The sequence below is a fragment of the Hemitrygon akajei genome, chromosome 7 (assembly GCF_048418815.1).
Source record: "Hemitrygon akajei chromosome 7, sHemAka1.3, whole genome shotgun sequence".
Classification (NCBI taxonomy): Eukaryota; Metazoa; Chordata; class Chondrichthyes; order Myliobatiformes; family Dasyatidae; genus Hemitrygon; species Hemitrygon akajei.
The window spans coordinates 102,330,247-102,345,306 of record NC_133130.1 but is presented as its reverse complement, the minus strand read 5'-3'; the positions used below and the strand labels follow the sequence as shown (position 1 = coordinate 102,345,306).

The following is a 15,060-nucleotide window of genomic DNA, read 5'->3' as shown; positions in this document are numbered from 1 at the left end:
AAGAGATCCCTAAACATCAACTGCATGTCCATAGTACTTTTCCCTGCAAAAACATCATCCCATTTCACACCTGCAAGATCTAGCCTTATAGCCTCATAATTTGCCCTTCCCCAATTAAAGGTTTTCCTGTCCTCTTTGATTCTATCCTTTTCCATGATAATGCTAAAGCCAGGGAGCAGTGGTTACTGTCCCCCAGGTGTTCACCCACTGAGAGATCTGTGACCTGACTGGGTTCGCTACGTAATACTAGATCTAGTATGGCATTCGCCCCTAGTCGGCCTGTCAACATACTGTGACAGGAGTCCGTCCTAGACGCACTTAACAAACTCTGCCCTGTCTAAACCATTGGAACTAATCAAGTGCCAATCAGTATTAGGGAAGTTAAAGTCACCCATGATAACAACCCTGTTATTTTTGCACCTTTCCAAAATCTGCCTCCCAATCTGCTCCTCGGTATCCCTGCTGCTACCAGGGGGCCTATAGAATATTCCCAATAGAGTAACTGCTCCCTTCCTGTTCCTGACTTCTACCCATACTGACTCAAAAGAGGATCCTGCTACATTACCCACCCTTTCTGTAGGTGTAATAGTATCCCTGACCAGTAATGCCACCCCTCCTCCCCTTCCCCCCCCCCCCCCATCCCTTTTAAAGCACTGAAATCCAGGAATATTGGGAATCCATTCCTGCCCTGGTGCCAGCCAAATCTTAGTAATGGCCACTACATCATAATTCCATGTATGTATCCAAGCTCTCTGTTCATCACCTTTGTTCCTGATGCTTATTGCATTGAAGTACATGCACTTTAGCCCTTCTACCTTACTACCCTTGCACCCTTTATTCTGTTTCTCTTTCCTCAAAGCCTCCTTATATTTTAGATCTGGCTTTACTCCATGCAGTATACTTGCATCTCTGTCATGACCTTTATCCTCCTCCACCTCACCATCTGCTCTAACACTCTGGTTCCCCTCCCCCTGCAAATCTAGTTTAAACCCACCGGAGCAGCACTAGCAAACCTTCCCGCAAGGATGTTAGTCCCCCTCCAGTTCAGGTGCAACCCATCCTGTTGGAACAGGTCCCACCTTCTCTGGAACAAGGCAGAGTTGTCCAGAAACATGAAGCCCTCACCAGCATGTGGCACAGGTAGCAATCCTGAGATTGCAACCCTGGAGGTGCTGTCCTTCAACTTTGCACCTAACTCCCTAAATTCTCTTTGCAGGACCTCCTCCTTCTTCCTATCCACGTCATTGGTCCCTACATGGAGCACGACATCTGGCTGCTCACCCTCCCTCCTGGGAATACTGAGAACTCGATCCGAGATATAGCGGACCCTGGCACCAGGGAGGCAACAGACCATCTGGGATTCTCGATCTCTTCCACAGAACCTCTTATCTGTCCCCTGTCACTACTGCTCTCCTCTTTTCCCTCCTTCCCTTCTGAGCTGAGGGTCCAGTCTAGGTGCCAGAGACGCAACCACTGCAACTTGTCCCTGGTAGGTCGTCCCCACCAACAGTATCCAAAATGGTATACTTATTATTGATGGGAATGACCACAGGGGTGCTCTGCTCATTCTGTCTATTCCCCTTCCCTCTCCTGACAGTCACCCAACTACCTGTCTCCTGACTCCTAGGGGTGACTATCTCCCTGAAACTCCTGTCTATTTCTGCCTCTGCCTCCCGAATGATCCGAATTTCATCCAGCTCCAGCTCCAGCTCCAGTTCCCTATCTTGGTTTGTCAGGAGCTGCAGCTAGATGCATCTTTTATAGGTGTAGTCATCAGGGACAATTGTGATCGTCCTGACTTCCTACATACTGCAAACAGAGCTCTCGACTGCCCTAACTGCTGCCTCCATTATCTACTCCTGAGCTAATTAGATTAATTAAAGGAGCTTACCCGGCCTTACCTGAATGGGAGCAAGCTTGTCCTCAGCCTCTGATCGCCGAAGCCACTTGAGCCAAAGCCTTCCTACTCTGTCTCCCTCTCCTCCGTCACCCGCTCCGTTAATCTGCTCGCTTTTTAAACTCTCCCACTGTGTCACGGGCCGACTTTCACGCACTTGTGCAGTCGTGCAACGTTCAAACTGCCGAAGGAATTAATTTTGGTCACCTCACTACATGAAGGACCTGGAAACCATAGAAAGGGTGCAGAGGAGATTTACAAGGATGTTGCCTGGATTGGGGAGCATGCCTTATGAGAATAGGATGAGTGAACTTAACCTTTTCTCCTTGTAGTGATGGAGGATGAGAGGTGACCTGATAGAGGTGTACAAGATAATGAGAGGCATTGATTGTGTGGATATTCAGAGGCTTTTCCCCAGAGCTGAAGTGGATAGCACGAGAGGGTGTAGTTTTAAGGTGCTTGGAAGTAGTTACAGAGGAGATGTCAGGGGTAAGTTTTTTTACGCAGAGTGGTGAGTGCTGGGAATGGGCTGCTGGCGGTGGTGGTGTAGGCAGAAACGATAGCGTTTTTTAAGAGACTCCTGTATGGCTACATGGAGCTTAGAGAAATAGAGGACCAGGGTAGTTCTAAGGTTAGAAAAGAGAAATAGAGGGCCGGGGTAGTTCTAAGGTTAGAAAAATAGAGGGCCTGGGTAGTTTCAAGGTAAGGACATGTTCGGCACAGTTTTGTGGGCCGAAGGGCCTGTATGTGCTGCATGTTTTCTGTGTTTCTACACTACACTTTTATTGGTGCTTGCAGGGACTGGAAGAAGCTGGTAATACAGACTCATGGATACAAGTATTTAGCTAGAAATAGATGGGACAAAATGGAATGATTTGAAGATGAAAATAAAGAATCTCTTCATATAGTGTGTAACTTGATAATGATGCGGCTAGTGCCAGCAGTGGTCTCATTCGTTGCCAGGCAGGCATTCCTTATCCGTCCTTACCACTCTGTAAAAATGGTGTTCTTGGGGAGGCCTTTGTGATAATAGTATTGTTATGATGGCATTATGCAGTTCCACAATATTGAGAAGGCACTGTATGAATCAAAAGTAATAGCTGGAATTAGAATGTGCTGAATTCTCTTCTACTACAAATTATATTTGCCCTTTTGTTGAAGAATAGTTGGCCCAAGGTATTTCCACACTGTAAACATGCAGACAATGCTTTTCACTGTATGTTTTGATGTTCATGTGAAAAATAAATCTGAATCAGAAACTAAGAAGAAACATTTTTGATTTAATGCTGTTGAATGTTTGTTGTGTTCACTTAATCTGTTTGTGTTGTACTCCGCAGACAAGCCATTGTAATGGGTAGCACTGACTTTACAGAGGATGATGTAGAACACATTGTTGAAGAGCTAGGAAAAGAATACAAGGGAAATGCTTATCATCTAATGCACAAAAATTGTAACCATTTTTCATCAGCTATATCAGAGGCAAGTATATTGAAATTCATGTAACCAGTATGGAGACTTCAGTTATTACTTCTCCCCACACTCCCTCCCCCTCTCACTTTGCATTCATCTCTTCTGTTTTCCTCCTCTTTTTAAAAACAAATATTGTGCAGATAGTTCTCTTGTATTGTGTGTTTTCATTACATGAATTGGTTATAATGAATTAAGAATACTATTGTCTTATACAGCCCACGTTGCTTAAACCATGATTGGGAAAATTTGTTTAAATCTGTGCTTTGAAGGCAACTGCAGCCTATTCTACTCTAACACAACTTTCTATAATGCATGGTTTCTTAGGAACATAACTGGAGTGTTACTGTAAAACTATCCATATATAAACACTACTCATTCCTTAGTTGCTTACTAAGCATACAGAGGAACCATTTCCTTTGATGTCACTGATGTATTGGTTCTGGAAAGAAAGCTTGCAAAATTGAGGAGTAAAGTTTATATAAAAATGGATTTTGCAAAAACCAGATGTCCCTTAATTCAATTCTTAATCCAGTAAAGTATAATGTCTTGTTTTAAATTATAGTCATATAAACAAGGAAACTGGTCCATTGGCCCACTGAACCGCAGTATCATTAACACCAATACCATTCAGTATTCTGTGTCCACTTTATTAGGTAGACCTATACAACTGGATGTTAATGCATATAACTAACAAGCCAATCAATGGTAGCAGCTCAATGCTTAAAAGCATGCTGGTATGGTAAAGAGATACAGTTGTTGTTCAGATCAAACATCAGAATGGGGAAGACATGATCTAAGTGACTTTGATGTGGAATGATTGTTGGGGTGGTTTGAGTATCTCAGAAACAGCTGATCTTCTGGGATTTTCATACAAAAATCTCCAGAGTTTACAGAGAATGGTGCAAAAAAACAAAACAACACAGTGAGCAGCAATTCTGTGAGAAAAAATGCTTTGTTAATGAGAGAAGTCAAGGAGAATGGCCAGACTGGTTCAAAGTGACAGGAAGGGAAAGTGATTCAAATAACAACATGTTGTGGAGATGAGCATCTCTGAGTGGATGGGTTTACAGCAGCAGAAGACCACAAATATAGGTACTGGAGGACCCTAATAAAGTGGTCATTGATTGTTTTTGTGCTAATGAGAGTGTCCACAGATTCCTGCAGTTTTTTGGGGTCATGTGCCTAGCAGTTGCCATACCAAGTCGGAATCAGGGTTATTATCACCGGTGTCGTGAAATTTGTTTAACTTAGCAGCAGCAGTTCAATGCAATGCATAATATAGAAGAAGAGGAAAAAATAATAAAGAAACAAATTATTTATTTATTTACAGTATAGATTAAAAAAGTGGGGTAGTGTTCATGGATTCAATGTCCTTTTAGGAATCGGGTGGCAGAGGGGAAGAAGCTGTTCCTGAATCGCTGAGTGTTTGCCATCACGTACCTCCTACCTGATGGTAACAGTGAGAAAAGGTGCTGGAGGTCCTTAATAATAGACGCTGCTCCTTGAAGATGTCTTGGGTACTTTGTAGGCTAGTACCCAAGATGGAGCCGACTAAATTTACAGCCCTCTGCAGCTTCTTTCAGTCCTGTGTGGTAGCCCCCTCCCCCCCCCCCCATATCAGACAGTGGTTCAGCCTGTCAGAATGCTCTCCGCAGTACATCTACAGAAGTTTTTGAGTGTATTTGTTGGCATACCAAATCTTTTCAAACTCCTAATGAAGATAGTCACTGTGTAGGCTTCTTTATAACTGGAATTGATATGCTGGGATCAGGTTAGATCCTCAGAGATCTTGACACCCAGGAACTTGAAGCTGCTCACTCTCTCCATTTCTGATCCCTCTGTGAGGATTGGTATGTGTTCCTTCGTCTTACCCTTCCTGAGGTCCACAGTCAGCTCTTTAGTCTTACTGACATTGAGTGCAAGGTTGTTGCTGCGACACCACTCCACTAGTTGGCATATTTCGCTCCTGTACGTCCTCTCATCTCCATAGAACCATAGAACATTACAGCACAGAAACAGGCCTTTTGGCCTTTCTTGGCTGTGCTGAACCATTTTCCTGCCTAGTCCCACTGATCTGCACCTGACCCATATCCCTCCTTACACCTCTCATCCATGTGCCTGTCCAAGTTTTTCTTAAATGTTAAAAGTGCCACTTCATCTGGCAGCACATTCCACACTCCCATCACTCTCTGTGTGAAGACGCCACTCCCCAATGTTCCCTTTAAACTTTTCCCCCTTCACCCTTAACCCATGTCCTCTGGGTTTTTTCTCCCCTAGCCTCAGTGGAAAAAGTCTGCTTGCATTCACTCTGTACCCATCATAATTTTATATACCTCTATCAAGTCTCCCCTCATCCTTCTACACTCCAGGGAATAAAGTCCTAACCTCTTCAACCTTTCTCTGTAACTCAGTTTCTCAAGTCCCAGCAACATCCTTGTAAACCTTCCCTGCACTCTTTCAACCTTATTAATATCCTTCCTGTAATTCGGTGAACAAAACTGCACACAACACTCCAAATTCGTCCTCACCAATGCCTTATACAACCTCACCATAACATTCCAACTCTTATATTCAATACTTTGATTTATAAAGGCCAATGTACCAAAAGCTCTCTTTACTACCCTATCTACCTGTGACGCCACTTTTAGGAAATTTTGTATCTGTATTCCTAGATCCCTCTGTTCTACTACACTCTTCAGTGCCCTACCATTTACCTTGTATGTTCTACTTTGGATTTTCCTTCCAAAGTGCAATACCTCACACTTGTCTGTATTAAACTCCATCTGCCATTTCTCAGCCCATTTTTCCAGCTGGTCCAGATCCTTCTGCAAGCTTTGAAAACCTTTCTCACTGTCCATTACACCTCCCAGTCTTCGTATCATCAGCAAATTTGCTGATCCAATTTACCACATTATCATCCAGATCATTGATATAGATGATAAATAACAATGGACCCAGCACTGATCCCTGTTGGACACCACTAGTCACAGGCCTCCACTCAGAGATGCAATCCTCCACTACCACTCTCTGTCTTCTCCCATTGAGCCAATGTCTAATCCAATTCACTACCTCACCATGTACACCTAGCGACTGAATCTTCCTAACTAACCTCCCATGCAGGACCTTATCAAAGGCCTTACTGAAGTGCATGTAGACAACATCCACTGCCTTCCCTTCATCCACTTTCCTTGTAACCTCCTCAAAAAACTCTAATAGATTTGTTAAACATGACCTACCACGCACAAAGCCATGTTGACTCTCCCTAATAAGTCCCTGTCTATCCAAATACTTGTAGATCCTATCTCTTAGTACTCCTTCCAATAATTTACCTACTACCGACATCAAACTTACTGGCCTATAATTTCCCGGATTACTTTTAGAGCCTTTTTTAAACAACGGAACAACATGAGCTATCCTCCAATCCTCCGGCACCTCACCCGTAGATACCAACATTTTAAATATATCTGCCAGGGCCCCTGCAATTTCAACACAAGTCTCCTTCAAGGTCCGAGGGAATACCCTGTCAGGTCCTGGGATTTATCTACTCTGATTTGCCTCAAGACAGCAAGCACCTCCTCCTCTTCAATCTGTATAGGTTCCATGACCTCACTACTTGTTTGCCTTATTTCCATTGACTCCATGCCAGTTTCCTTAGTAAATACAGACGCAAAAAAACCCATTTAAGATCTGCCCCATTTCTTTTGGTTCTATACACAGCTGACCACTCTGATCTTTAAGAGGACCAATTTTAATCCCTTACTATCCTTTTGCTCTTAATATACCTGTAAAAGCTCTTTGGATCATCCTTCACCTTGACTGCCAAAGCTACCCCATGTCTTCCTTTAGCCCTCCTGATTTCTTTCTTAAGTATCTTTTGCACTTTTTATACTCCTGAAGTACCTTATTTGCTCCCTGTTTCATGCATGTCATAATCTCTCTCTTCTTTATCAGAATTCCAATATCCCTAGAGAACCAAGGTTCCTTATTCTTATTCACTTTGCCTTTAATCCTGACAGGGTCATACAAACTCTGCACTCTCAAAATTTCTTCTTTGAAGGCCTCCCACTTACCAACGACATCCTTGCCAGAGAACAACCTTTCCGAATCCACGCTTTTTAGATCCTTTCTCATTTCTTCATATTTGGCCTTTTTCCAATTTAGAACCTCAACCCAAGGACCAGATCTATCTTTATTCATGATCAAGTTGAAACTAATGGTGTTATGATCACTGAAAGCAAAGTGCTCCCCTGCACATCACCTGTCCTAACTCGTTTCCTAATAGAAGATCTAATATTGCATCCCCTCTGGTCGGTACCTCTATATATTGATTTGGAAAACTTTCCTGGACACGTTTTACAAACTCTAACCCGTCTAGACCTTTAACAGTATGGGAGTCCCAATCAATACGTGGAAAATTAAAATTCCCTACTATCACAACTTTATGTTTCCTACATTTGTCTGCTATCTCTCTGCAGATTTGCTCCTCCAATTCTCGCTGACTATTGAGTGGTCTATAATACAACCCCATTAGCGTGGTCATACCTTTCCTGTTTCTCAGCTCCACCCATATGGCCTCGGTAGACAAGCCCTCTAATCTGTCCTGCCTGAGCACTGCTGTAACATTTTCCCTGACTAGCAATGCTACCCTCCCACCCTTCATCCCTCTGCCTCTATCACGTCTGAAACATCGGAACCCTGGATCATTAAGCTGCCAGTCCTGCCTCTGCTGTAGCCAAGTTTCACTAATGACTACAATGTCATAATTCCACCTCAGCTCGTCAGCCTTCCCCACAATACTCCTTGCATTGAAATAGACACACCTCAGAGGATTGTTACCAACACACACAACTCTTCTATTTGTGACTTTGCATGAAACTTGTAACGTCATTTATTTTCACCTCTGCTCCACTATCTACTGTGGCACTCTGGTTCCCATCCCCCTGCAAATCTAGTTTAAAGTCCCCCCAATAGCAGTAACAAACGTCCCTGCAAGGATATTGGTCCCCCTGTAGTTCAGGTGTAACCTGTCTCTTTTGTACAGGTCCCACCTGCCCCAGAAGAAGTCCCAATGATCCTGAAATCTAAAACACTGCCCCGTACACCAGTTCCTCAACCACATGTTCATCCTCCAGAGCATCCTATTCTTACCCTCACTGGCACATGGCACAGGTAGCAATCCTGAGACTACTACCCTCGAGGTCCTGCTTTTTAACTTCCTACCAAGCTCTCTGTACTCACTCTTCAGGACCTCCTCACTCTTTCTTCCTACGTCATTGGTACCAATGTGTACCATGACATCTGGCTGCTCACCCTCCCATTTCAGAATGCTGTGCACGCAATCTCCCGGGAGGCAACAAACCATCCGGGAGTCTCTGTCATGACCATAGAACCTCCTGTCTGTACCTCTAACTATTGAGTCCTCTATCACTGCCGCTCTCTTCTTCTTCCCCCCTCCCTTCTGCACTGCAGAACCAGACTCAGTGCCAGAGATCTGGCTTCCACAGCTTGTGCCAGGTAAGTCATTCCCGCCCCCCCCCCCCCCACCCCCAACAGTATCCAAATCGGTATACTTGTTGAGAGGAATGGCCACAGGGGAGCCCTGCTCTGCCTGCCTTTCCCCTTCCCTTGCCAGACGGTAACCCAATTACCTGTGCACTGCTCCTTTGGCATAACTGCCTCCCTGTAGCTACTATCTATAAACTCCTCATTCTCCCAAATGATCCAGAGGTCATCCAGCTCCTGCTCCAGTTCCCTAACGTGGTTTGTTAGGAGCTGTAGCTGGATGCACTTCTTGCAGGTATCGTTGTCAGGGACACCAGAGGTCTCCCTGACTTCCCACATCCTGCAAGAGGAGCATTCCAACATCCTGCCTGGCATTCTCTCTACTCTAGTTGAACAAAACAAAACTTACCGGAACCTAACCTCGCTTCTGCCTGTTCATGCCAAAGCCATCCCACTCTGACTCAGTCCATTCCAATGGCCGCTGTATATGGTGGTCTTTTTTTTTAAACCTTGGCACGCTAGGTCACGCGCCTGTGCAGTCTGGCCTCTCTTCCCCGATCAGTTAAAAAAAATGGCTTCTCTCCGAGATGCCTTCACTCTCCGCCTCTTGCTTCGATTTAAAATCTGAGATTCTACCAACAATAGTTGTATCATCAGCAAACTTATACTTGGTATTTGAACTATGCCTAGCCACACAGTTATGGGTATAGAGAGAGAAGAACTGTGAGCACCCCTGAGGCGCACCAGTGTTGATAGTCAGCACGGAGGATATGTTATCACCAATCCGCACAGATTTTGGTCTTCCAGTTAGGAAGTTGAAGATCCAGTTGCAGAGGGAGGTACAGAGGCCCAGGTTCTGTAACTTCTAAATCAGGATTGTGGGAATGATGGTGTTGCATGATGAACAGTATCTTAACATTGGTGTTTGTATTGACCAGATGGTCGAAGGTTGTGTGAAGAGCCATTGAGATTGCATCTGCCGTTGATCTACCGTGGTGATAGACAAATTGCAATGCTGATGCAGGGGTTCAGTCTTGTCATGACCAACCCCTCAACTCATTTCATCACTGTAGATGTGGGTGTTACCGAGTGATAATCATTAAGGCAGCTCACATTATTCTTCTTAGGTACTGGTATAATTGTTGCCTTTCTGAAGCAAGTGAGAACTTCCGCCCATACCAGTGAGAGGTTGAAAATGTTCTTGAATACTTCCGCCATTTGGTTGGCACAAGTTTTCAGAACCTTACCAGGTACTCCATCGGGACCTTCTGCCTTGTGAGGGGTCACCCTGTTTAAAGACAGTCAAACATTGGCGTCTGGGACAGAGATCAAAGAGTCACTGTGTGCAGTAGGGATCTTTACAGCTGTAGTTGTGTTTTCCCTTTGAAAGCAGGCATAGATGGCAGTAAGTTCATCTGGTAGTCAGGCATTGCTGCCATTCATGCTATTGGGATTTGCTTTGTAGGAAGTAATGACTTGCAAACCCTGTCAGAGCTGTCGTGCATCTGATGTTGCCTCCAACTTGTTTGACAGGGGTCTAGATAGGATGCTTTCTATCATTCATCAATAACAATTTTTAAGGTTTGACAGGGACATGCCCAAATTTCTTTCACCTCCTAATAAAGTGGAAGTATTGCTGAGGTTTGTTGGCTGTGGCATCTACATGATTGACCATGACAGGTTATTGCTGAAGTGCAGTCCTTGGAAACTGAAGCTCTCAACCCTTTCAACTTAAATGCTATTGATGTAGACAAGAGCACGTGTACTGTCCCACTTTCCTGAAGTTACTGGCCAGCAATTCTGTTTTTCAGATATTGAGGGACAGGTTGTTGTCATGACATCATGTTCCAAGGTTCTGTACCACCTCTTTTCTGAAAGCCAAATTTGTGTACTTAATACCAGACTCTCAAAGTAGCCACTCTATCTTAAGCTCTATCACAACAATTTATTTAGCACATGGATGCAGGAAAATATTCAGGCCAGTTCTTGGTTTGTTCCGTTTGCTCCGTTTCAGGAAAAGTCTTGCCACTTCTCAGTTCAATACCAGAATGACTTTTTTCGGCCATTGTAATTCAATTGTAAATCCTTCAGTAGAAGTAATAAATCATCAAAGTTAAAAGGGATCTGACAGTGGGATATAAAATGTATTTTAAAAAAAGGAGCCGCTAAGAATGCATCTACTCCATACGCTGCAAAATGGCGAATCTCAATGGGTATTGTCCCAATGTTTCAATTTGTGTTTACCAATGATAATTAAATTGGTAAATTCATTGGCCACTATAAATTGACACCATACATTATGACCATTGTAGGTGAGCAGAAATATTTGGGCAAGTTGATGGCTATTGGGTCTATCAGGAAGAAGCTTATTTTTTCCTGTGATCTTGCATTTGACACCAGATTAAAATACTTTTTCAATAACTGTGATGTGACGTGACTATTTGATGCCTTATTATTATACTAGAATTTTATCTGCTCTGTTACTCAGAAAAGATTTCTATCTACTGTAAATTCTAGTGTATAAGCTGAGAATTTGGCCCTAAATTTTGGTCCTAAAATTAGGGTGTCAGCTTTGGAAAAACGAATACACAGGTCGTATTTATTGGCTGTTTTTGAGTCAAATTTGTTCCACTGTCGACGCATGACCATTCTTTGAATAGTTTGTTTAAACTCACATCTAGTGGCTGGAGCACTGACATCAAACCACCGGAGATGACTGCAATGTCCATATTTTCAGCTTTCAATGCTGCTTTTGTCTCACCTGACAAGTGCGCTTTGAACATGTCCCAGACAAATGGCGATTTTTCCTTCCTGAAACCTTCGGGATGTCAATGCCGTACCTCTTTAACCCACTTCAAGCCACCAGCTTGAATCCAGCAGCGTTCTTGAACGTAAACAACAACACCCTGTGGGAATTTTCTGAACAATCTTTGTTTTTTGTCTCAACACAAGATCATGTCTATTCATAAATCGGGTGCACCAACTTCACATAGCTTTGAAATTTTCACTGATCTCACAGTGTTTTTCGGTGCATTTCAACTCTTGAACTTGAATCATTTTTCTGGTTACAGTGTATCCAGACGATCTCTGGTGATTCACTCACTCTAAAACTTTTTCTTCCAGTTCTGGCCACTGGCATGTTTCCCTGCAGTTTGCACATTCCATCTTTGGCATTTCCCTCAGTGTGTCCTCTGCCTTTCTCCACTCTCTCACTTGTTTCTCGTTTACACTAAACTTCTTAGCAGCTGCATAATTGTTCATTCCTTTAGCAAAATCAACAACCTTCAGCTTGAAGTCAGCATCATATTGCATTTGTTTCAATCTTTTGTACATGGTGGTCGCAAACTTATACTGAGTACACGTACTGATCCCGCCACTCCGTGTTATGTTTTTAACAAAATTACGATGGGCACTAAATGGTTTCACGAGGGTTACATTGCAGAGGATTCTTTACTATTGGGAACCTAATCCAAAACTTCCCTCCCTGATTTATTTATTAAGAATTCGCTTATAACGCTCTACAATGTGTAGGCTTATTTTCTTAGCAGGTACTGGTTCACAGAATTTCCAGGTTCTGGATCCAGCAAAGCTGAGTACTGGCATGTGAGATCTTTTCTGGTTAAATCAAAATCCTCTACAAAAGGGGTTGGCTTATATAAGGATAACATGAAAAAGTCACTTTTTTAACCTTGAAAATGGGGGTCAGCTTATACACTGGAATTTATGGTAATTATTTAACATTATTTAGCCTTAAACCTTTGCTTGGTTTCCTTTTAAGCCATAAGATGTCGGAGCGGAATTTGGCCAATCAAGTCTACTCTGCCATTTCATCATGGCTGATCCAATTTTCCTTTCAGCACCAGTCTCCTGCCTTGCCCTGTATCCCTTCATGCCCTGACTGATCAAGAATTGATCAACCCCTTTCTTAAATATGCATAAAAATTTGGCTCCCATAGAATGTGGGAAAGAATTCTACAGATTCACCACTATCTGGCTAAAGAAATTCTTCCTCACTTCTGTTCAATAAGGACACCCCTCTATTCTGAGGCTCTGTCCTCTGGTCTACTCTCCAGGTCATCTTTAATTTTGTTCAAGCTTTCATGTATACAATCATGATGGGTTTAAGGTAAATGCACATGGTCTTTTAGGGCTGGGAATCATGAACGAGAGGACATAAAGAACAGAAGGATTTAATAGGAAGTAAAGGGGCAAGAGGATGATCAGTATGTGGAATAAGCTGTCAGAGGAAGTACAATAGTTTAGGCAGGCTCATTAAAAATTAAAAGACATTTAGACTTGGATAAGAAAGATAAGGGTATGGACCAAATGTGTGCAAATGGGTCTAGCTTAGATGGAATCTTGCTGGACATGGACAAGTGGAGCTGAAGGGCCTGTTTCTGTGCTGTATCACTCTGTAATGTCATCGAAGTTCAACTGACTGACCTATTGATCTAGGGGGTTACATTTGTTACTCGCTAATCCTCTGGCACACCATCTATGTAAGGAGCACAGAATAAATTTATTAATTGACAGTTAATGTAAGCAATAGTAGTTCTGGAACTAGTGTAAGATCACTTTAAAAATCTCTTCAGGAAAGGAAATTAAGCATGGCAATATTATTGACATTTAACTGTACATTGAAATGGCTTGGGAGTAATTTGGGATGGATGACTAATATTTTGTTCGTGTAAAGCCATAGAACATAGAGCAGTACAGCACAGGAAAAGATCCAGCTAAAAAGAAAATCTCAAACACCCAAACACTAATACCTCATACCTACACATTGTCTATATCCCTCCATCTTCCTTGTATCCAGGTGCCTGTCAAAAAAGTCTCTTAAAAACCTCTAAAGTATTTGTCTCTACCAGGCAGTGAATCCCGGGCATCCACCACTCTGAGTAAAAACTTGTCCTTTGCACCCCCCTTTTCACTTTCAATGCATGCCCTTGGTATTGGACATAAGGATTTGTTTACTGAGAGATTTATGTCTTGAGTTTTCATGTTTATCTGAGAGATGGAGCCTCAGTTTTGCATCCTAAAGGCAGGTTTACCGGTGACCCACTCAGCATTGCATTGGAGTGAGAGTGTGGACTTATGTTCTCAGCTGGATGGAGTTGAGCGAGAGGAGGAACTCTTGATGTTGAGGATTGGTGAAGCACATGATAGAACACGATATTTCAAATGAGAGCTTAAAATAAGGCCCGTTGAACAATCCTGATCAAAATACTCCCTCCGTTTGCTTTTTTGATAAACCAGCAAAATAATAATTTTTCACCTGGTTTGAGACCTTTGTGTGCACATGAGGTACACAATTTTCCTCCAGAACAACAGTCACAATCACAGTCAACAGTCACTGCTTTGGAAAGCAGTCACAAGAAGCTAATTTTATTTTCCAAAAATATGAAAATAACTTGATTTTTTTATCCCCTCCTGTGTTATCTGTTGATTTAATGCAATAACTTGATTAGCCTTCAGTTACAGTTAAAAAATAAACACCCAAGTAATGCATCCATCAAACCTTAGAACAGTGATGAGGTGGAATTCATTTAGCTAGAGAATAAGAATGTAAGAAGTAGGAGCAGGAGTAGACCATCTGGCCCATCGAGCCAGCTGTGCCGTTCAATAAGATCATGGCTGATCTGGCCATGGACTCGTCTCCAACTATCTGCCTTTTCACCATAACCCTTAATTCCTCTACTAGACAAAAATCTATCCAACCTTGTCTTAAATATATTTAGTGAGGTAGCCTCCACTGCTTGACTGGGCAGAGAATTCCACAGATTCATCACTCTCTGGGAAAAACAGTTCCTTCTCATCAGAATCAGGTTTGTTAACACCAGCATGTGACGTGAAATTTGTTAACTTAGCAGCAGCAGTTCAATGCAATACATAATCTAGCAGAGAAAAAAATAAATAAAACATAATAATAATAAACAAGTAAATCAATTATGTATATTGAATAGATTAAAAATAAGTGTGCAAAAACAGAAATACTGTATATTTTTTTAAAAAGTGAGGTGGTGTCCAAAGATTCCAAGTCAATTTAGGAATTGGATGGCAGAGGGGAAAAAGCTGTTCCTGAATCGCAGAGTGTGTGCCTTCAGGCTTCTGTACCTCCTACCTGATGGTGACAGTGAGAAAAGTGCATGCCCTGGGTGCTGGAGATCTTTAATAATGGACGCCGCCTTTCT

The 15,060-nt window shown here is 42.7% G+C and overlaps 1 protein-coding gene across 1 annotated transcript in view; it reads left to right on the top strand.

The window, feature by feature from the left end:
* desi2 (desumoylating isopeptidase 2) overlaps positions 1–15,060 on the top strand; it is a 118,403-nt gene that overhangs the window by 83,834 nt on the left and 19,509 nt on the right. Inside the window, exon 4 of the mRNA XM_073051590.1 lies at positions 3,235–3,376. Within this exon, the coding sequence (XP_072907691.1) occupies positions 3,235–3,376 (142 nt within the window). The remainder of the gene's footprint in view (positions 1–3,234; positions 3,377–15,060) is intronic.